The 24,756-nt window shown below is 34.5% G+C and overlaps 1 protein-coding gene across 1 annotated transcript; it reads left to right on the top strand.

Moving 5' to 3' along the window:
- The first annotated feature begins 5,031 nt into the window (after nucleotides 1-5,031).
- LOC110039278 (eukaryotic translation initiation factor 5B-like) lies at nucleotides 5,032-24,756 on the top strand. The gene is made up of 12 exons (XM_020744286.1): nucleotides 5,032-5,290; nucleotides 5,367-8,075; nucleotides 8,407-8,514; nucleotides 8,613-8,713; nucleotides 8,822-8,912; nucleotides 9,141-9,251; nucleotides 9,331-9,396; nucleotides 22,571-22,630; nucleotides 22,711-23,268; nucleotides 23,953-24,072; nucleotides 24,185-24,304; nucleotides 24,438-24,756. The coding sequence occupies exons 2-12, from the start codon at nucleotides 5,376-5,378 to the stop codon at nucleotides 24,501-24,503; spliced, it is 4,101 nt and encodes a 1,366-aa protein (XP_020599945.1). The 5' UTR covers nucleotides 5,032-5,290; nucleotides 5,367-5,375; the 3' UTR covers nucleotides 24,504-24,756.

The following is a 24,756-nucleotide window of genomic DNA, read 5'->3' as shown; positions in this document are numbered from 1 at the left end:
GGGTAGATAACTAAGCTTTAAGTCTCATTCATTAGTTTTGCTAATGATTTTTTAATTTCTTTCATTAAATTAATTTTTCCATTAGGTGTAATAATAAATATGTCAAATAAATACTTTTTATAATGTATGCTTCTGAAATTATATTAAACTTGTCATTGAGTGTGAGTCTGCATTCTTAATAATATCATTAAAGCTTCATAAAATATCAAGAATGATTCATCTAATTTTAATCTCATGTAGATTGGTCATGGCAAACAAGCATGATGTTAAACTTTAACATTGACATATTGCACAAACACCATGAGTACCATATTGCACATCATATATTTGAATGTATTTCATCAATGTTTAATACTATGTGTCTTACATTTTTAGTGTCTCGAACAAGAAAAATTATTACATATGTGCAAGCGCTGTCCGATCTCAACTGTAGATCAGAGTTTTTTATTTTATTTTTTTAAATGGGGCCCACCAAAATAAAATTTTGCTTTGATTAACGGTCGAGATCGGATAACCCATGTATATCAGCATGCATTGTTTTTATGGAATAATTTGTCCTCGAACACAGTTTTATTCTTGTTAAAAAGGTTGCCAACCATAAAAATTTCAGGACAAATTCAAACAATAAGGTCGTTATATTAACAAATATTGTATCGGAGTTATTTTCAACCATTGACTCGACTGGTGTAGAAGTTATTTATGTATTTTTTTCGCTCTTAGCACTAAGATATGTGAAGAATTAGAAGACCTTGCCCATTTTCTAGTTTTGAATAGATCATAATCTCCGGTCGTACCACTCGATATTGATGCGTGCTAGAAAATTTGCGGCGGTAGAGTAATGTATTATCGTCTTAGTGTTACACGAGAATTCAACATACACAAATGAAAAGAGAAATAAGTAGGAGAAGATACCTCGATTTTTTATGTAAAAAACCCTTCCACGGGGACTAGCTCAGTTGAAATATTCCACTGTGAATGATGAGTACACAAGTTCATTCTTCTCCTAAATTAGGGAAGATGAAATTACAAAGTTGTATAACTATAACATGACTGCAGTTTTTTGTGACAGCATGTTGCAATAGTCATTGTTGATTGTTGTTGAGGTAGTAATCCATCGTGAATATTGTAGATTGTTGCTTCAGAAGCGTTGATTGGCCAGAGAAACCGTAGTAAGCACTTGCGGGAGTTGTGGACCACATAGGCTGTAGTGGCGAGTAAGAAAGACGTTTGTTGGCTGCAGGGGCTGGAGTCAGAAGTTGCAAGAGATGTGAACCACATATGTCGTGGGGCGAGCATGAATGACGTTTGTATGCCGCAGGGGGTAAGAGTCTGTAACTGCACGAGCTGATGACCGCGTAGGTCATTGTGGCGAGTATGAATGACGTTCGTAGGCCGGGCTAGAGACTGGAGCTGCGCGAGCTGTGAACCATGTAGGTTGTAGGGCGAGAAATGAACGACGTCCATAGGTCGTGGGGGTCAGAGTCTAGAGTTGCACGAGCCGATGATCACATAGGTTGTTATTGACACATGAACCATAGTGATGAGATTTATTTTATTTTTTTAAATGGGGCCCACCAAAATACAATTTTGCTTTGATTAACGGTCGAGATCGGACAACTCATGTATATCAGCATGCGTTGTTTTTATAAGAATAATTTGTCCTCGAACACAGCGTAAATAAATGTTCATCTATTTGAAACTTGAATTGAAAGTTCCCTTTTTCCCAGCATTGAAATGTAACGTTTGCTTTGACTTTTATTCTTGTTAAAAAGGTTGCCAACCATAAAAATTTCAGGACAAATTCAAACAATAAGGTCGTTATATTAACAAATATTGTATCGGAGTTATTTTCAACCATTGACTCGAATGTTGTAGGAAGTTATTTATGTATTTTTTTCGCTCTTAGGACTAAGATATGTGAAGAATTAGAAGACCTTGCCCATTTTCTAGTTTTGAATAGATCATAATCTCCGGTCGTACCACTCGATATTGATGCGTGCTAGAAAATTTGCGGCGGTAGAGTAATGTATTATCGTCTTAGTGTTACACGAGAATTCAACATACACAAATGAAAAGAGAAATAAGTAGGAGAAGATACCTCGATTTTTTATGTAAAAAACCCTTCCACGGGGACTAGCTCAGTTGAAATATTCCACTGTGAATGATGAGTACACAAGTTCATTCTTCTCCTAAATTAGGGAAGATGAAATTACAAAGTTGTATAACTATAACATGACTGCAGTTTTTTGTGACAGCATGTTGCAATAGTCATTGTTGATTGTTGTTGAGGTAGTAATCCATCGTGAATATTGTAGATTGTTGCTTCAGAAGCGTTGATTGGCCAGAGAAACCGTAGTAAGCACTTGCGGGAGTTGTGGACCACATAGGCTGTAGTGGCGAGTAAGAAAGACGTTTGTTGGCTGCAGGGGCTGGAGTCAGAAGTTGCAAGAGATGTGAACCACATATGTCGTGGGGCGAGCATGAATGACGTTTGTATGCCGCAGGGGGTAAGAGTCTGTAACTGCACGAGCTGATGACCGCGTAGGTCATTGTGGCGAGTATGAATGACGTTCGTAGGCCTCGGGGGCTAGAGACTGGAGCTGCACGAGCTGTGAACCATGTAGGTTGTAGGGCGAGAAATGAACGGCGTCCATAGGTCGTGGGGGTCGGAGTCTAGAGCTGCACGAGCTGATGATCACGTAGGTCGTTATTGACACATGAACCGTAGTGATGAGGTATTGTCCTGCATTAATGACTAATGGAGTCTAGTTGTAATCAACAACAATCTGCGATGGTCAACAACGGTAGGTGACGGTCAACGGAGGTTGGCGAGGTCAACGACAGTTGATGTAGTTGATGACGGTCAGTGGTTGATGAAGGTCGGTATTTGTCGATGGAAGTTGGCGGTGCTCGAAGGCAGCCGACGGAGGTCTACGACGATCAATAAAGGTCGATGAGGGTTGGCGATAGTTGACGAGGGTCGGCAGTGATGTTGAGCTGCAGCTTTTTCTCAAAGCCTCGGGCTCTCTCTTTAGGTTTTAACCCCTCCTCATGTGAGGGGTAGGGGTCTATTTATAGTATTATGGGTGCAATTAATGTAGTAATATAAACAATTTTGATCGGATGATTCAGAGAGTTTCCTTCAATCATACGGTGTTTAATGGACATTTGAATTTTGATGAAGGTCGGTATTTGTCGATGGAAGTTGGCGGTAGTCGAAGGCAGCCGACGGAGGTCTACGACGGTCGATAAAGGTCGATGAGGGTCGGCGATAGTTGACGAGGGTCGGCAGTGATGCTGAGCTGCAGCTTTTTCTCAATGCCTCGGGCTCTCTCTTTAGGTTTCAACCCCTCCTCATGTGAGGGGTAGGGATCCATTTATAGTATTATGGGTGCAATTAATGTAGTAATATAAACAAATTTGATTGGATGATTCAGAGAGTTTCCTTCAATCATATGGTGTTTAATGGACATTTGAATTTCTTAATGGTGTTAGAATTGAGTGATCTTGGGCTTGTTGGGTTCGTCTTGTCGAGACGCTTGTAGAGTATAGACTTGCTAGTGTTTGCATCTATTTGAACTTCAAAATGTGTCCAAAAATCTTCCAAGAGTGGTTTAATGACTTAATCTGTGATTGATTTAACTCAGATTGGACTAGCTTTGATATCATTATGTCTGTTTTATCGAGCCGGTTAATTTGACTATAAGTTTTCTGAAAACAGAGCTCTAGATGAATTTTTATCAAAATTTGAACGTTCCTTATTCAAAATATTATATCGATATTTGTGTCATACTCCTTATTCAAAATATTATATCGATATTTGTGTCATGCCTCGAGATTCATGTCAGATGATAAAAATTTGTTTGTGGCGTATCATATATATATTAGTATTATAACATCCACAAAGCAACTATCTAACATAGTTTGTATGTCAATTTTTTTCTATATGAGGTGTCTCCAGGGATCTATTTACATCATCATCTAGATCAATGAATCATTTAAACCAATGAAAGATGAACTCGGTGATATTACACATTTGCAAAATAGGAATAGTTGAAATCTCATTGTGAGCAATTAACGCACTCATGGAATACCAATGTTGAAAGGAAAAATATGAGATTGTAAATTATTAGTAGCTTAGTTAATTTGATAATATAATAAAACATAGAAAATAGGAATAATTATATATAGATCACCTGAAATATTAATGTTTTTTGAACAATTGAACTAAAGCACTTACGCGTACCAAAATAAAATCATTGAGAATTTGATAGAAATAAAATATATGAGAGTTCTATCGAAGAAATAATACCCATATATGTTAAAATTGTCATTGAAAGAATAAATGATCGATCATATGCAAAGGACACCGAAGATTCTATAGTAGATGCACATATTCCTCGTCAAGTAAGAGGGTTGTGGAAACACTTGCTCAAATTCGAGTAAAGGCTACAAGGAGCGGAGTAAATAAAAAAAAAAACCATACCCGACCAGGGATGGGTGTAAACTCGTAAGCTACCGAGGGTTGGGATAATCGTCCAGATCTTCTTGTGAAAAAAAGGAAAGCCGCCCCGTCATAGCTGGCAGGTTGGTTTCTCTATCACCGTCGGGGAACACTTGGTGAGGATATAGCAGGATAAGTTGGTAAAATGGGAGGATCATCCCGTTTAGTAGAATTTCGAAGAAAGACTGTTGGCTTTAGTTGGAGATTTTCTTTGGCGTTTTGGAAAAGAAATGTGAGCAGGGTCTAGCTCGACAATGGGTTGGAGAATAGGGCAGGTTCTGTTGAGAAACGAGTAACCATATTTTAATAAGAAGTTAAATAATGGATATACTTTTTTAATTTAACTAAAATAAATATTTTACAAGAAATAAAAATCTGATGATGCTAGTTCTAAACTGTAATTTTTATTAAATAATCACATAAAAATCTTATTTAAGCACAATTAATTTGATAATATATTACTTGAAAATTAATTAGTGATCAATTAAATGTATAAAATTAAGTTAAATAAAAAGAAATCCCATCTTCCCCTCTCTCCCCGAAACCCTCGCCTCAATGCTCCTCCCAGTTTCGCCTAGATACCCTTCACTCTCCTGCGCGATCCCTCTCCAGGTTTCGCCCGAAACCATCACCTTCGTTACTCGCCATACACTCGCAATTGGAGCTAACTAGGGAGGCAGCGGCGGGATCAGAGTCCCGAACTCCCATCTTTCTTCCTTTTCGCACCGCTTCTACCCGAATATTTTGTTCATACTGACTGTCCGGCAGGATTTGGGTCTAATCCAGGTACAATACTGCTTTAAATTTGTTACCAGATAGCTCCTTAGTTGTAGGGTTTGATCAACCGGAAATCACTAAGCAGAGGCCAGCGATGGGTCGGAAGAAGACGGTGATGATCGACGACGACGAGTACTCTTTGCCGATAGACGAACAGCAAGTTCAGGCATCTGAGAAAGAAAACCGCGCTTCAATCAACACAGGGTCGAAGAAGAATAAGAAGGGAGGCGGCGGGGCCAAATCACAGCGCCATGGAGGCCAGGAGGATTTGGAGATCGAGCAGCTTGCTGGTGCCGAAGACGAGGAGGCGAAGATGAGCAAAGATAATGTTGAAGAGGAAGATGAACTGATTTCGAACGTGTTTTCTGGAAAGAAGAAAGCTTCTAAATCTAAGAAAGACAGAGTTTCTCAAGGCAATAATGTTGCTAATGTTACAGCCATTGGTAAAGAAGAAGGTAATCAGCAAGATGAGGAAGATGCACCCGTGATTGTATCTTTTTCGGGAAAGAAGAAGCCTTCTAAAACCAAGAAAGAGAAAAATTCCCAAGCTTCCAGTTCCTTTGATGCCCTTAGCGATGTGGAAGACAATCAGGAAGATGAGTATGAGGAGAAGCCAAACGCTGTTACATTCTCAGGTATGAAGAAGCCCTCTAAATCCAATACAGAAAATAGTTTTCCTACATCCAGTGCCTTCAATGCTCTGGGTGAAGACGAAGATAGCCAGATTGATGATGGGGAAGCCGAACCGCTTACTCTGGCATTCACAGGTAAGAAGAAGCCTTCCAAAACCAAGAAAAACAAAAGTTCTAATTCTACCATCGATTCCTCTGTTGGAGAGGAAGCAAGAGAAGATAAGTCTGACCAGCAACCTCCATCATTAAATGAGGCTAATAGCCATGAGGAGGCTGAACTGAAATCAAGTAGACAGTCGGAGCTTGATGATACTTATACAAGAAAGCAGCAACCAAAGAAGAAGAAGAAAGGAGGGAGAACTGCGCAGGAAGAGGAAGACTTGGATAAAATTCTGGCCGAGCTTGGGGAGGGGTTACAGTCTACGAGCCTTACAGTTACTCCTGTTGTTCCAGAGGCAAATCCTGCAGACAACGAACTAAAGGAAGCTGATGTGGATTCCAGCAGACAGGATGGTGCCTTTGAAGATGCCGCTTCTAAAAATAAGCAGCAAAAAAAGAAGAAGAAGAAGGGTGGGAGAACTTTCCAGGAGGAGGAGGACTTGGAAAAGATCCTTGCTGAACTTGGAGATGGTCCGCAAACTGTTCCATCCTCTTCTGCTCCACCTTCAGATGTCATTAAAGGGTCAGTAAAACTTGAGCCCGTACAATCCAAGGTTTCTACTGATATTGTTCCTGATGAGAAGGAAGGAGAAGCAGAGGAGGTGGAGTCAGCAGCTGCTAAGAAGAAAAAGAAGAAGAAGGAGAAGGAGAAGGAAAAGAAGGCAGCAGCTGCTGCAGCTTCTGCTGTTACTGTTGAGGAGGAAATTAAGGAAGAGAAGAAGGATGCCGCAAAGGGAAAAGCTGCTGACAAGAAATTGCCTAAGCATGTTAGAGAGATGCAGGAGGCTTTGGCACGAAGGAAGGAGGCCGAAGAGACGAAGAAAAGAGAGGAAGAGGAAAGGCTGCGAAAGGAGGAGGAGGAGAGAAAGAGGTTGGAAGAGCTGGAGAGGCTTGCTGAAGAGGCAAAGAAAAGGAAAAAGGAAAGGGAGAAGGAGAAGCTGCTGAAGAAGAAGCAGGAGGGAAAACTCTTGACAGCCAAGCAGAAGGAAGAACAAAAGAGGTTAGATGCAATGAGGAGACAGTTTCTTAGTCAGAATGATAATCTATCTGCTGATGTTCCTAGAGAGACCAAAAAAAGACCCATATACCAAGCAAAGAAAGCAAAGGCTGCTCAGACAAAGACTGGAGATCTGGAAAAGGTAACAGAATCCCAAAATGAGGTTGTTGAGCTTGATGTGGTTCAGCCTGATGAAGATGATATGGTCGAGGAGACCTTATCTCAGCACACAGAAGTTCAGGATCAGCCCGAAGATAAACAAGAGCAAGAAGAATCTGAAACTATGGAAGAAGATGAAGAAGATGAAGAGTGGGATGCTAAAAGCTGGGATGATGTTGATGTAAAATTGCCTGGGACAAGTCCTTTTGCTGAGGAGGATAAGGAGGAGTTGAATGCAGCAACTTTTATTGCAAAAGGTGGAGAACATGGCCCATCTTCAGCTCCAGCTGTTGCTCCGGATGTTGCAACAGCTAAAAGAATAGTTGACCCTCAAGTTTCTTCAAAGAAGGGCGGTGAAGTGAACGGCCATGAAATATCAGACACTGTTGCAAAGGCTAAAAATAATGTTGGAGTTAAGCTGGAATCAAATCATTCACAGGATACAACAAAAAAGAGCGGCGGCGAACTTCGTTCACCCATTTGTTGCATTCTTGGTCACGTGGATACTGGTAAGACCAAGTTGCTTGATTGTATTCGACGCACAAATGTGCAGGAGGGAGAAGCTGGAGGTATTACCCAACAGATTGGGGCTACTTATTTTCCTACTGAGAACATAAGGGAGAGAACCAAGGAGCTGAAAGCTGATTCAACATTGAGAGTTCCAGGATTGCTTGTTATTGATACTCCTGGACATGAATCATTTTCTAATTTGCGTTCAAGAGGTTCAAGTTTGTGTGACATTGCTATTCTTGTTGTGGACATTATGCATGGGCTTGAGCCACAAACCATTGAGTCACTTAATTTACTCAAAAGTCGGAATACAGAATTCATTGTTGCTTTGAACAAGGTAAGTTTTAAGGATGCAAACCACCAATTCCTATGTATTTACATATTTGACACCTAAAATTCAATTTCTACATACATACAATATCTTAATACGAATTATCTATGTATGAAAAGGCATATTTCACTTCTTAAAAGTTAAAATAGTGGTATTTTTTATGTGATGTGTTGGACTTGGATGGTAAAAATGTAAAAAAGCAAAGTTTAGGTGTTAGATATGTAACTACATATGAATTGGGTTGTACTTGTGTAAATGCCCCTATTTTTATTGGTTGAAAAACTTTTCTTTTTGGTTATTAAAGATAATTTTTGTTCGTTGAGCTATCCTTCTTTAGGTTGATCGACTATATGGTTGGAAGAAATGTCCTGATGCCCCCATAAGGAAGGCTATGAACCAACAGTCTAATGATGTTAAAAATGAATTCAACATGAGACTTACTCAGGTTAGTCTGCAGAGAATTTTTTTTTTGTCCTTACACTTTTGTGTTCTTATATGAAGCTATAACATAAAGATTGGGAATGATATATTTCTTTCTGGCAGATTATAACTCAACTTAAGGAGCAAGGTCTGAATACAGCTTTATACTATAAAAACAGAGACTTGGGGGAGACATTTAATATTGTACCAACAAGTGCAGTGAGGTATATATTGTGTTATATAACATCCACAGATGAAATTGAAATTTGTGAATTTCAATGCCACCATTCTTTTGTCCCCATCTTTTGCTAATGCGAGGCCTTGCTTTATAGCGGCGAAGGTATACCGGATCTGCTTTTGCTATTGGTGCAGTGGGCACAAAAAACAATGGAAGATAAACTTACATATGTTGATGAAGTTCAGGTTTGGACAAATCTTCACTTTTTGGTATTCCTGCAATTATATCTTGTACATGTGGTTTCATGCATTGCCATAAATGCAATGTAAGACACAGTATTAATGTCATCCTTATTTTTATTGCCTTCTTGTTATTATTTTTTCTTTTTTAGGTAAATTGGCTATTTACTCTTGTACGGTTATGGGTTGTTATTTTATATTGTTGATTTTCTTTGGTTGGTTTTATGGATTCAGTGTACTGTGTTGGAAGTAAAAGTGATTGAAGGATTAGGAACCACGATAGACGTGGTGCTTGTTAATGGTACTCTTCATGAAGGCGATCAAATAATCGTTTGTGGTATGCAGGTAGTGCACCTTTCCATGTTAGTTTCATTTTAAAAAAAATTGATTTTTTTTTTCTAACTTTTTTTGGTTGTATATGCAGGGGCCTATTGTGACCAATATCAGAGCTTTAATGACTCCTCATCCTATGAAGGAGCTTCGAGTAAAGGTATGTAGTCTGTTAGAGTGCAGCGTATTCTCTTATTTGATTATGATATGATATTCTGTTTGGCTTGTTTTTAGAGATTTTTGAATTTTTGCAACTGAAATAGCCTTTTCTAAGGAGTGGATATTCTTTGATGCACCTGCTTGACTTATGCAACTAGAAAAACTGGTTGCTAGTTCTTATTCACTTTTTTCTTTGAAGGATATTCTTCTTGCTTCTGCAAATTTAAAACAAGCGGTTTATTTGAATGTGTTTTTGTTAAGGGACTGTTTATTTTGATGTAAATTAGACGTAAAGTAAAATAAATGCAGGATTGTTAATTTTTTTTTTGTTTTGTGATTAATAATCTGAAAGTATAGTAGAATATAAAGGAATTATAAATTCTAAGAACATTTAAAAACCTCCACAGTAAATACTAGCATGATTTTGGGCATTAAAGCATTTTACCGTGTGAGGTTGCTCGCCTTTGGCTCCCCGTGCTTGATTTTCTGGGAATGAAACATGCTCATTTCGTTCGCTACCTTGCACGCCCTCTCCTTTGTTCTCAGCTGCTTCACTGTCTTTCGCTTCCCTTCCTTCGCCGCCTCATGCAGTATTATTTTGTTCGTAGCTGCCTCATGATTCTCCATCATTCTCCGCCCTGCAGTTAGTCTTTCTGGTAAATTCTTTCATTTTTAAAGGAAGTAGGATATATATGTTTTTTTTCCCACTTCCCTGGCTTTTTTTGAGTCTTCCGTTTTACATTATTGAATTTCAGATGAGGTGCAGTGTTCACGGAAGTGATTGGATTGCTGTGGATGCATTATCAGGCTGATTGGGGGAATAAGATGGGGATTTTGTCGAACACCTATGGATTTTTTTGTTGGGGTGTACAGTAACGCTTAATTTGCAAGTTTTTTTGTGGACGGGTGTGTATTGGGGGCTGTTTTGGTTGGTGGGGAGGAAAAAAAAAAGAGATTGCGAAGAAATTGGGGCTAGGAAAGAAGCATGCATTCCTGACTTATTTTTCGTATTTTTGCACACTGAATAATGTGATGTTTTGTTCAATTCTCTGGATGAAAAGAAAAAACTTTTATCAGTTAAAAATTTCAACATCCAGTCTCAGAAAAATATTCATATCTCAAGATAGATTGAGTCAATGTGCTTAGCTGTTTAAGATGTTTTTATTTTTATAAATTTTAATTTTATTTCGAGAGTGCTGAAAGTAAAACATAGAATTGATATAAGTGAAATTCAAATTTAAAATTAAATAATAAATTATAAATTTTGTATCAATTGAACTTGTCGATGCCCACTAAAATTTTTCGTAGATCTGTGTTGAGCTTTGGTAGGGCTATAAATGATTGGTATAAGTTTACTTTTAACCTTCTTTGTTTTGTTATCCCTGTAAGTGTACACATTGTCAAGATCAGCTCTTGGGCTTTGTTAGGGCTATGTAAATGATCTGTATAAGTTTATTTTTAACCTTCTTTGTTTTGTTATCCCTGTCAGCGCACACATTGAAAAGATCAGCTCAAAAGCATAAACATTGCTATTGAGAAAAACTTTATATATATATATATATATACCTGAATAAATTGTCTTTCGTACAGAAATTACCTCAATATTCTATGCTTATGTTTTATTCCTCATCAAAATTTGAGTTTTTTTTAAATGAAACTTGTTTTTAAACCTTGAAACAAATAGGTAAATGAAGGATTTATCAATTTGGTTTTGTTGTGTATTTGATAATACGAGAAAATGTTAGCTTTCCAACAACACTAAAATCAACAAATTCCATTGAGAAACACGGTAGTTTGTGGCTTATAAAGCGAGAAAAGGTAATTTAGAATTTTATTCATGTTATTCTATCATTAAGAGTTGTATCAAACATATTTAAGCTAAAACTGCTAATATTTGTTGCCCTTCATGTGTATCATATTGCTTGTTGCTGGTTAGATTAAGAGCCCAGGTTATAAGTTTTTCCTCTAGTTAATTAAATCAAGATATTCAAATATGTTTCTCATGGATTATTTTCATATGAAAAATTTCAATTATGTTAGAATTTTTATTGTAATTATTGCAAGGAAATTATAGTGGTGATGATTAATAATTTTTTTTTATTGGATTATGAATATAGGCAATCAATGAAAATGTTGTATGAAAAATACAATTGTCATTACACAAATCATAAAAATTTCAAATGTAGTCTAAACATGAACTTTAATATTATATTAATTTATAAATGATAATAATAATAATAATAATAATAATATGATTTATTAATTCACCTATATTTTATTACAAGTTTTTAAATAAACATAAAAAATAATTCATTTATATTTACTTCACGGATAATTAAATAAAGTCATTTATTTTGTATACAATTTTTATTTTAATTTGCATGCATATAACCAAACGAAATAATTATTTCTCTGTATTTATTTTATAGATTATCAAACATTCTACTAGAGATATCAAACACTACAATTATAATACACCGTATTTTGGTTTACACTGCATTTTTTTTTCAAAAAAATAAAATAAAATAAAAAACACAGGCAAAATGAGAACAAAACAAAGCAAGACAAGATCCAAATTTGGCCTAAAAGAGTACAAACAGACATGCACATCCTCAGATTAGATTTTAAAGGGGAATTAAAACATACCTTGTCATACATCTCCCTACAGTGATTAATAGTAATAATACGCTTGCAATTATTAATGTCATACTTGATTAACAACAAAAAATGATCTTTTTTTATTTGCAATATGATTACTACTTGTTTTATGGTCCACTATGTTTTAATCAACCCTTCAAGTAATCTTCTTGTAAATCCTTATTTTCTTAAATTTGCATTTTTTTTCCATTTTATCTAATTGATTTAAACTTGACGACGAACCTAAGATGATTAATTTTATGCCTCGGAGGACTTAACACATTAGTTGTAAATTTAGTTTGAAATTGGCATTATTGCTATGTTTTTTTTGGCCTTCGCTCACCTTAGAAACTTGTGGAACATATTATTTTCTATTATGCTTATTTATAATTTTTGTACTAGTTTTTACACAAGATTAGTGAGCTCACTTGCTTTTTGTTTCATTGCATTACTATTATCATGATAATGACTTTGTTCGTGATTGTGTTAACTTTCAAGGAATCAAACTAATGAGTTTTTTATTAAAGCAATGGTGCATAATAATGAAGCAATGACTTAGAAAAAATACATCAATTTCAAAAAATAAATTCGATTTCATGCGAGGAAGATCCTCATTTATTATGGAAGTGATTTTGTATAAATATAATTAATTGATAATTATGAAGTACAAAGAAAAGCCTTCATATGATTTTTATTGACCTTGAGAAAACAAATTGCCGAGTACTACATGCATTGATTGGACCATCTAAAAGCAAAAAACCATGGTAATGGAATGCTGCAGTTATTGAAAAAATGTTTTTTTATCCTCGTTGATTAGAATTTGTAGTTATAGAGCGACCCAAGAACCTTCAGCTTTGTAGTCATATTAACATTGAATCCATATCTTTTTGTATGGATTATTGAGACGACAAAGAATGTTAAAACAATGGTCTTTGTCATTCATTTTTTTTATAGACAATATAATTTTAATTGATTAAACATTCAATGAAATAAGCAAAAAATTTTAATAGCAGAAGTTGTTTGAAAGATTGTTCTCGTAGAATTAGAAAAACGAAGGTCGATTATGCACTATATAATTTTATTGATATGATTTAACACTTATCATTAAATGTTACTAGAAGGTAAGACACTACTTAAATTTGATTGGTTTAAGTGCATTAGATATATTATACAAAACAACGGTGAATAAGTGATGATTTAACTCCTAGATTAATGCTGGATGATTAAGATAGAGAAAGTGTTAAGAGTTTGTGTGATAAGAGGGTATAATGGAGTCTTAAAGATAAAGTTTATAATTCCACAATTAGATTGATGATGCTTTATGGATTTGATTGTTGGGCTGTAAGAAAATCATTAATACCTAAGCTGAGTGTATCATAAATGAGAAATGATAATATGAATGTGTGCAAAAAACTAGAAAGGATAAATTAATGAATGATTTTATTAGAGAAAATGCTAGAGTGAAATATATTAAAAAATGAAGTTATTTAAAATAGAGTCAAGTGGTTTGAGCATATGTATATTGAAGCATAGAATATGTATTTGTTAGAAAAGAATTAAAATAGTGCTCTAATATCAGCGAGGAAAATGACCATACTTAATATCGCATGGATAAATATTGTTCAAAATGACAAGTGTAGGATAATTTTAACTTAGGGTATGTTTGGGGCAGGTGCAACTACTTAGGGCTAGTTTTCCATCGCGGCTAACCTCTGACGCGATGGCAAGAAAGCGGCAAAATGGTTGAAAGGTCATTTGGGGGAGATACGTCGCCGAATGTCGCATCCATTGCAAAGTTATCAACGACGAAATTGTGAACGCGGTAAGGGTGAATATTTCAGATTGACAATTGATATTAAGAAGGTAAAAAGTCCATTTTCTCCTTCGAATTTGTTTCCCCCAAGTTCTGATGCTGGGGAGAAGCGAGGAGAGAATGACTTGAGGTGAAGTGAAGCATGTGAGAATGAGAAAATGCATGTGCTTGTGAAGGCCGCCTTTCATGAGCAAAAGGGAGTGGCGGCCGAGGAGATTTGAAATGCAAGAAGGATAGCTGGATTCAAAAGTTCGTCCTTCGTCGTCGTCGAGGAGGCGATTGATTTCAGAGTTGAAGGAGAAGACAGTGAGCTTGCCTAATAGATGAGTGGTGAAGAGACGGTCATCGTGAAAGCGAAGGCGATCGTCGATGAAGGGTTCTAGGTGTGGCCGAAATGGTATGTGGTGATCATGCGAAGGGTTTCGCCGAGGAGAGAAAGGTCGGTGGTGCCTAGTGGGAGGTGGGGGCGAGTAGAGAAAGGTCAGTGGGGTTAAAAAGGGATTTTAATTTTTCAGCTTATTTTAAAATAGCGTTGAAACACCATTTTTCCAACCATCAACTTCTTGTTACGGATAAAACCTTTAAAACACCTCTTATGAATATACTTTAAAGCATAAGTTTTAAAATGACAAAGCAATTGCAAACCAACCCTTAAAGAGGTTTTGCAGTACTTGCAAAAGAAGTTGCTGCAGGGATATTATAGGGGATGAAGCCGTGGCTGTTTGGTTAATTTAACTTTGCAGCAGCTGTGTTTTAGTTGTTTTTGAATAAACACTGTATTGCCTATACATATGCTATATGTAAGCTAACTAATTTAGAATTAACACATGCATAACTACAACAAAAACAACAACAACAAGCTTTTATCCCACTTAGTGAGGTTGGCTACATAAATCTTTTTTCTCCATTGTATCTTATTGAGTGCCATATTTTCATTTAATTCTAATAAATTTAGATCATTTTTTATACAACATGCCCAAACCTTTTTAGGTCTACCTGTGCCTTTTTAACATAAGTCGATTCTAAAACACCTACTTTCATAACTAGATCTTCAGATGGTGGATGTTTAATATGACGAAACCATATAAGATGATTCTCTTTAATCTTGTCTGCTACTGGAGCTACACCAACCCTTTCACTGAGTATATTCATTTCTTATTGTCTCAAAGAGTGAAGCCACTCATCCACCTAAGCATTCTTATCTCAACAAAATTTACCTAAGTTTTATGCTTCCCTTTTATACCAATATTTTGCGCCATAAAGCATTGCAGTTCTTACCACAATCTTATAAAATTAACCTTTAAGTTTAAGCGATACTTTTCTATTATATAATATTACATAATAGACCTGATACAATCCTCCAGTTCAACCATCCAACTTGAATTCTACTAATAGCATCCCCATCTATATCACTATCATTTTGAACAATAAACTCGAGATATCTAAAACGTTTACTCCTTTAATGATTTGACCGCCCATTGTTAAAACTCTGCCACTAGATCAACTACTACTAAGATTTTATTTTTGATCTACTCAGGCGAAAGCCTTTAGACTCTAATTTATAATTCCATGATTCAAGTTTATTCTGAACTCTTTCTCTAGTCTTATCCACAAGAAGATTACAATCAGCGAAAAGCATACACCAAGTTGCATCCTCCTGTAAATGTGCAGTAAGTGCATCCATAACTAAAGCAAAAAGTCGATCGTTGATGGAATCCAACTGAAATAGGAAAATATTTGGTCGATCATTCTTCTATTCGAGCCAAGTAACAACTATAGTATATATGTCTTTAATGACTTGAATATAAGTCATATCAACACCTTTCTTTTCTAGAAATCTCTATAAAACTTCACTAGGAATTTTTTAGTAATCTTTTTCTAAATCATTAAAAATCATATGTAGATCCTCCTTACTTTGTAATTCTTCACCAAACTTCTCACTAAATAACACATACATAACAACATAAACAAAATTCATCTCTTACTTTGTAATTCTTCACCAAACTTCTCACTAAATCAAAAAACTGTAACATTGCTATGTGAGGAAAGAAAGAGACAAACTGTCCATGACCACACAAGTACAACATCAAAAAATCAAAAAATAATACAACTAGATCAAACCAATCATCACAATACTACAAAAAGAAATACCAATATACATTCCAAGAATATTATACCATGATCACATAAAGACATAAAGAAATAACCAAGAGATAATCCAAATTGAACACCATCTTTGTCATCTATGGATTCCTAGTAACATCACAAATGCTCAACAAAACAAGAAATCAACAATTGAGGAGACAACAACTAAAAAATCTAAAATTTCAGAGAAATCATTGAATTGCAAACAATCTCTGAAAAAAAAAACCAAATCAAAACTATTAGGATGAAGTCATGGGAGTAATAAAGTAGAGAGAAAGTGAGAGAGGCATAGATAGGTTAACGGTTTATGCATCTCACCTGTCAATTGAGGAAAAATGAGAACAACCACAGAGAACAACCTCAACCTATGCACAAATGATCACAACCAAAATCAAAATGAACAATATCCTAATTCATTCATTATTTATGATTTTGCGAGGAAAGTTGGAAATGAAAATGGGTAAAATCGTAACAAATTTTGCCTGAACTGTGGAATGCGGCCTGCAGTGGATCCTCTTGGGTGGTCTTGGGTTGGGGATAGGCCACCGCAATACGCGACCTTGCCGCGCCTGCAACACACCTGCCAAACAGACCAACAACGCGTTTCGATAATGCTTCATCAGCCCACCATCATGCCAAACGCCTTCTCATACAACACTTGGTAGGAGCAAATGATAACGAAAATTTCATAGTGCTTCAAAAAATTGCCAATAAGGTTAATTATGATGTTCATGTGATAATAGTTATGTACTTTCCATAAAGATTACTTTATTAATAACTATAAAACTAAGCACAAAAAAGAGAATTATTTATTTGCTTTATTTACAGGTATAAAGTTGTCTGTATTATTTGATACGCCTAAATACTGCTTTGTAGTATACCTTGTTGTTTTTACTTAAGTGATGTCTTTTTGTAAGAATAATGCTGTTCTCTCCAGCACTTAAAATATGGCCACAATGTTTTCCATAAAAATTCCTTTCAAGAGAACTAGGAAAGTTGTTCAAGATCACTTGCAAGAAAAACGAATGTTTCAAGTACTTCGGACACCTTGTTCCTAAAAAATAAATTAGAATTATAAATACCATACCTGAAAAGAGCAAAATAATAATTTTTAACATAAGAAATATTATACGTATATATGTCATGTTCCTTGGGTTGAAGAAGACTCATTTTCGAAGTTCTGAACTATTTCTTGATCATATTAGAATGATTGGTTTGTGACATTGGATATCACTGATAGTTTATACCACCGGACAAGTTAATTTTTTCTGTTTTTCTCCAATTCATTCCCTTAGTTTTGGATTTTTGTTTTGCAGAAAGGACATATTGAAATGGCTTTTTCTGCAAATGAGTCTAAACTTAATCTCAAGGTTTAAGTTGCCATGAACATGCAGATATCGATCTTGACGACTAAATTTTATAAACGCCTTCTTCTTTCCTTCCTTGGAAATGGTGTTCTGTTTCTCGAATGAATTTTGTTGGCTTTGGTGCACGCACCTGGAATTTGATATTGCTTAAACTCCAGCTTTTGCACCAGTCCAGAACTTCTTGTGCCAGCCCATAGCTTCAAAAAATGTTGAAGGAAAAGTAGAAAAACATCTGCCAGGCTTCTCTGTTGGAGTGCAAACTACTTGAGCAAGAAAACTGCTGCTGCATATTGCTCTTTTCTCTCTTATCTGAGCTTAAGCTATTAAGCATCTTACCCTCAAACTGTGGCTTGTAAGAATTCAAGGAAGAAAGCTGGATGCTTTAACCCCCTTGCTAGAAAAGCCTTGGTGGCATCTTTAAAAATAGCCTGAGAGTCTCTTGAGTGCCGACAGCCTTGTAGCAGGGTGGAGACTTCACTTCAACTTATTTATTTTCTCACCTACTTAGAACTTAAAATCCTCCCTAAAACCAGCATAATCTTTAAATTTTAATTCAAAATGAACTGCAAGTGTGGAAAACTCCCTCCCACCACCAAAACGGCCAAAACGCCCAATAATAATAATAAAAAAATCCACGGAGAACAACAAAAACAAATTAGAATTGCAAATATGCCATGTAGAAGGTTGTCCATAACTAAAGAAAAATTATACATATAGCCTGTTTTAACTATTACTTTAACTAATATCGTTTAAAAATTTGGAAGGTGCTCTGTTTCATTGAATAAGAAGTTGAAAACTTTTAAGCTTATGGACGAACATAGTTCAAGCTTATAGACAAGCATGCTTTGCTTCTTATTTGGATAGACATTATGAAAATAAATGTTGTAGGAACACTTAAATGATAGAACTTATAAAGTATTTATAATGCGCCGCGCATTATAAATGTTAAATATGTGATTTGAATTATTAAATAAACATGAAGCGTAACCTGATGTGTAGCATTTAATGGGACGATGGATCTTAGGCTATATTTTGGACATGTTATGAAAATGGATCTTTTTATGAATGAAAAAATGTGTCTTGTGAGAAACAACAAAGACTTGCCAATAAAATTAATTGAGAAAATTAAAATATATATGAAAAACATAGAGAATGAACTAGGTCAATATGAAATGTATGCTAAAAGAAATATGATTTTTTTTTTTTTGTCATACTTAATTATTTTAGTGCATTTTAAAAGTTGGCTCAGATGTTGCTATTTTATATATAAATAGCTCATGTCGTTATTAATGTGTTCTAAAATATTATAATCCCAAAAACAACATTCTTTTTTGGCATACAGTTACGTATATATAGTACCACTATTAGTATTGTTTTATAATCAATAAAGCTTAACTGTCATACTTAGTACGTACAAGGAAGTAATAATATTTTAAGAAGAAAAATTCTCTTGTTAAGTGTTTATAATTTTAAATTTCTAAAAAAGAAAATTTTAAATTTTATTCTAATGATTTTTTTGCAAATGAATGTCCAAGTAGAAGTTTACATAGAAATGTGAAAGATGACGATGAGGAAGAAAAGTAAAGGAGATGATATTTGCTATTATATCTAAATTATCAGATTGGCAAACTATTTATAATAAGAATTTACATTATTTATATTATTGTATTTTCTCATTATTTGAGGGTATATTTTTATATTTTGTTCTTTGATATACTACCAAATAGCAACAATTCTTCACCCAAGTCACCTTGTAGGCACAATCGAAGAGCTAGATGTTACTTGCTGTAGACAATGGGAACTTGTTACCATCCAACTTGCACACATTGTTGTCGACTAACGAGACATTTAACCTCCTTTGTTTTTTGCAGGATCTATTTACTCCAACTTATTTATCAATTTATATTCTCTAGGGGTGATTGCACCAACAACTTTTATTTTTATTACACTCATCTTTTTTACAATGTTCTCTATCAGTACTCTTAGTTGATATCTCCATGGATGGTATTTGTTGAAACCTCTTCTTATGGATCTCATTAGTGCTTTATATGATATGAATCTTGTTGCCTATTATGTGTATAATTTGCAATACTATCGCTTTCAAATATTAATCTTGATCCTTTTGTGTCATACACAACTTTTGGGCAACAAAACCTTTGATAACTTCATCTTTGGTTAAATTTCATATACGCTAACTATTTATTTATAAGAATTTATATTTTTTTTACTATTGTTATATTTTATCATTATTTTAGATATTCTCATTTATTATTATTTTATTTTCCTGTGCATATATGGAGACACATGAATGCTTGTAATACAAAGACAATTTAGTAGAGATGTAAACATTTACAATTTTTTGTTCTATCATTAATTTTTAATTTGATCATGCAATAAGTGATTCAAATAAGTTTTTTTCCTTTTCGGGAATGCTCTTTACATTTTATGAGATAGTATTGACTACCATAAAGTTAAATTTGCTTGGAATGGAACTCCTTTTTCAATCTTATTTTAAACTTGATGCTATATTCTAAGCTTATCTTCGATAGAAGGTGTATGGATATTGTGGTTTCTTCACGTATTGATAATTTGAAATTAAAACCTAAATAATGTGTATTAAAATTGCATGGGTGGATAATTTTTTAATTCTTGTAATACAAAGCTATTTGGCACCTATTCATCTTTCTATGTTTAGTAATTACTTTTGATTTGATATTTTACTTATGGATGTATCATACTACTTTTTGTTGTACATGGTCATATAATGTAGATGTTGTTTATTTAGAAGAATTTAAGACATTTGAAATGTCGGAAGTAGAATCATTTAGAGATATGCTTGTCAGCTCAGCAACAGAAAAAAAAAATCTTTTAATAAGTTGAATGAAAAAAACTCATTCCTTGGTCAACATGTTTTTGAAAAATGAGGTTTAGAACGTGATGTGTTCCTTGATGGCTGTATAATCTATATGTATTGTATTGGTAAGATTCAAATATACCTAAATATGTTGATCAAGTATTATTTGATTTTTAATAGTTATGTACTGATGATATTTCAGCGAATTACCAAAAAAGCTCACATGATGCTATTAATTTAATTTATGGATCACCTTTACCTTCCACATTATAGAATGAATTCAATTAAAGATGTCGAACTTAAATAAAGTAGATGAATTCAATTAAAGAATGCATTTAAGTTCTTGTGCAGTTCATATGTTTACTTGCACGTAAGTTAGATGATACTTGGTGCATTTTAGTAGACAATAGAGCACCCATGCATTTATATTATACACTAACCTTTATGTTACTTAAGTATGACAACAAATTTGTAGTTAGAGATGACTATCTTTTTAAGGTAATTCGTATGGTTATAGTTGATTTTCCTTATAGAGATTTCTTAATTTTGAAAGTTCATGTTGGTAATGGTGCATCCACTTGGATAATTGTAAAACTAGATGTAATATTTGTAGTTTTAAAATGCATGACTTGTCAATCAATTAAAGTTAAAGAAGAAAGATTTATGTACTTCTACCTAGTTCTTATAAAACATTGTTGTTGAAAGAATTTTCTGCTGGGATTGTTAGGAACTCTAAAATGAATAATCAACCTTGTATTAGTGGATTGTTTATTCATTTATCTTATTCTATTTATTGTGATATGATTGCAGTTGTGACACACCGAAAATAGAATTAATTATATTTTGATGAAATTTTTTTATTGAATGAATTATTTGAAGTAATTTTATCTGATAGAGATACAAAATTTATGTGTTATTTATGAAAATTTTAAGCAAAAAAATTGAGATTCCATATGAAGTTTTCAACTCTTTGTCATGCACAAATTTAAATATTCAATAAAAATTTTGGGTTATTTGTTTTTATGTATGATATGTGAGCATAACTCTAGTTTGGCATTGATATTACATAGATTTCAACAAAAGTGGATTTTTAAGTGAACCCCTTGTTAAATCTAGTCAGTGAAGCACATCATTTGCTCAGTGTATATGCATAATTTGCATGAAAAATTTTATCAGAAATATGCTATTAACGGTTGTAATTATATGTTTGTTGTAGATGTGAACATGTGATATGTGGAGTTCAAGCATTACGATTAGGCAGTTATCCGTTTAAATCTTGAAAGCTTTTTAGAAGTAATATTCAAGGAATTAACTATGTGATATTTAAAAGATCATATTAAATCGTACAACAATGTGGGGTGAATATTTACAAATTGAAAATCCTGCTTGGTATTAGTCTATTTTTAATCTTCTGGTTGTATTTTATATGATGAACTATCAATCAGTGCTTCCTCTCTTTATCATATCTCATTTCGGGTTGACTTGCAACCTATTATTTGCACAAATTTTAAGTGATTGTTAATTTTGTTTCTTAAATTTTGATGAAATTATGTGCAATACCGATGATGAATATCAAAAGTATCATGTTTGCTTGTGAAATTCGACTTTATATGGGAAAACACATGTATATCTCTACAAGAAGGGCAACGGTTATTCACAAATCTATCTGACGAATATCAACCAAACAATTGTAGAAGCCAAACTTTTGAATGTGCCATAACTAATTTGAACCTCAGAATATCAAAGCTGACAATCATTTTGAAATCAAATGTTTGTCTTTATAATAAAATCTGCAAAAAATTAACTTTTTTCTGAAATTTCTTATTATTATTAAATTTTTGTACTTTAGGTGTTTGAATTTGTTTACAATGTTATCCTATTATAAACATCTATTGGTAATTTCCTACTTGGTGATCTTCTTTTAGAGTTATTTGGCCGTTGGCAACCAATCAATTTGGTTATTAATGGTGTTTAGTTTTTTGTTGATTTGTCGTGATGATTAAGGATTTGTGGTATGCCCATAACTCGTTGGTTGTTGAATAAATTTAATAGTTGGATACGTAATATCTTCTGCTTTTGGGATTTTCAGTTACTTGATCTAGGAAGAAATTTAAATAAATTTTGGAGAAGTTAGATGTGCAAAATTTGAAAGTTATACCATTATCATTTGGTTTTTGGCAAGGAGAATTATTATCTCACATTACATGAGAACTCATTGCGTTCTAAAAATTTTAGATGGTTGGCTTATTGATCATTTAAACTCGAGACATTTGAAATGATCTTAATATGAACGGTAGCATACTGGATCAAGCTATCTTTCATATTTTTTTCATGCGAGCTAATCGGCTTCTAATCACAGGGATCATACATACATCATAAACAGCTTAAAGCCGCACAAGGTGTGAAAATTTCTGCCCAGGTACTGTCGATCATTCTTACAAGATTCAACCTTTTATGTAACGATAACAACATAAATTGATCAAGATTTTTTATTTTCAGGGCCTCGAACATGCTATTGCAGGCACTGCCTTATACGCCGTAAAACCCGGTGACGACATCGAAGCCATAAAGGATGCTGTAATGCATGATGTGAACAAAGTAATGAGTCGGATCGACAAGAGCGGAGAGGGTGTTTATGTTCAAGCCTCGACTTTAGGCTCTCTCGAAGCACTAACAGAGTTCCTAAAGAGCCCCGCCGTTAATATTCCCTTTAGTGACTTTAGTATCGGTCCGGTGCACAAGAAGGATGTTATGAAGGCGAGTGTTATGCTTGAGAGGAAGAAGGAATATGCAACTATCTTAGCTTTTGATGTTAAAGTGATGCCAGAGGCACGGGAGCTCGCGGAGGAGTCGGGTGTGAGGATTTTTGTGGCGGATATAATCTATCACTTATTTGATCAGTTCAAGGCTTATATCGATAATTTAAGGGAGGAGAAGAAGAAGCAGAGTGCAGAGGAGGCTGTCTTCCCATGTGTTCTTAAGATCATGCCGAATTGTGTTTTCAACAAGAAGGATCCTATAGTTTTGGGGGTGAATGTTCTTGAAGGTATTGCGAAGGTATTATTCTTCATTTCTCTCAGCCAATCTTTTTCAATGGGGGATTTTCATATGCGAAAAGTGTTAAAATGATCCTAGATTCTTTTTAGAGGTTCATGTTAGTCCCGAGTCAATAAAAAGGTCATATTAATTATTATTATTTATTTATGGGGGCTAATGGGGTCCAACGTGGGGACCATTTTGGCCCAAGTTAAAAAGGTACGAGGACTACTTGGCACTTTTATAGACTTTGGGCCAAAATGACCCCATGCAAATAATATTGGGGGGGGTGCTATTTTGGCATTCACTCATTTCTCCATACATAACATCAAAATCTTTCTTATTTGTAGAACTAACCTCCATGTTAAATCACTAAACTCATATTTTTACGCATGTTAGATGACTTGAACATTGTTCATTTGACAAAAGTGAAAATTGCATGATGTGATTTATTGTGAGTTTTGATATTTTGTGTAAATTTGACTTTGGAGGTTTGAGGTTGTTATATATTCGGCAATTTTTTTTTATTGTTGCATGATTTGAAAATTTTTAATGAGAAAATGGGTTATTCCTTCCAATTTAACAATATATAATTAATTGAAAAACCATCTAGGATATCCATAAAATGTTAATAAATAATTATATTTCCTGCTTTTCCTTATATCATTTGCGACTCAATACTCCTGAAATTAACGTGAATTTCAGATCGGAACCCCAATTTGCATTCCTTCGAGGGACTTCATCGATATAGGAAGAATTGCTTCGATCGAGATAAACCACAAGCAGGTTGATGTGGCTACAAAAGATCAAAAAGTAGCCATTAAGGTGTGCACCACAAACCCTGAACCCTATTTATTGTCATTGCAGCAGCTCTTACATGCTTAAAATTAAATTAAAAAAATAAAGTAAAACTCCTTTTACATGTTTACCTGCACAGATAGTAAGCAACAATGCTGAAGAACAACAGAAGATGTTTGGAAGGCATTTTGAAATAGAAGATGAGCTCGTTAGTCACATCTCAAGAAGATCCATAGATGTACTAAAGACAAATTACCGGGTAATAATCTTTGAATCTCATCCCCTTCAAAAACCTGACCATAATATTCTGAGCCAATTATCAAAGCATGAACATGATCGGCATGCCTTTTTATCTGTTTTTATATAAATGCATTCTTTTTATTTTTTCTTAGGATGATTTGTCCAATGATGAATGGAGGCTAGTAGTCAAATTAAAGAATGTTTTCAAGATACCTTGATTCAAGGAATGAGATGCAGTGGGTGCTGAACTTATCCTCATGTTGGGTCGGGTCGGGTCGGGTCGGGTCAGGTGAAGCTCGAATAATTGTGTCTTTTGACTGCGAAGGTAATTCCAATGAATCCACCAGAGCTCAAGGCCATCCATTAAGCACACACACACCAGCATAGTCTGCTGCATAAACAATTCATGATCATCCTCACATGTTACTTTTCCTTTTTTTTTTACTGTCCTTTCTCCCTTAATTTTCAAAA

Source organism: Phalaenopsis equestris, unplaced genomic scaffold (assembly GCF_001263595.1).
Source record: "Phalaenopsis equestris unplaced genomic scaffold, ASM126359v1 Scaffold000002, whole genome shotgun sequence".
In the NCBI taxonomy this organism is placed as follows: Eukaryota; Viridiplantae; Streptophyta; class Magnoliopsida; order Asparagales; family Orchidaceae; genus Phalaenopsis; species Phalaenopsis equestris.
Note: the sequence above shows the minus strand (reverse complement) of the source record. Positions and strands in the feature narration are given on the sequence as shown.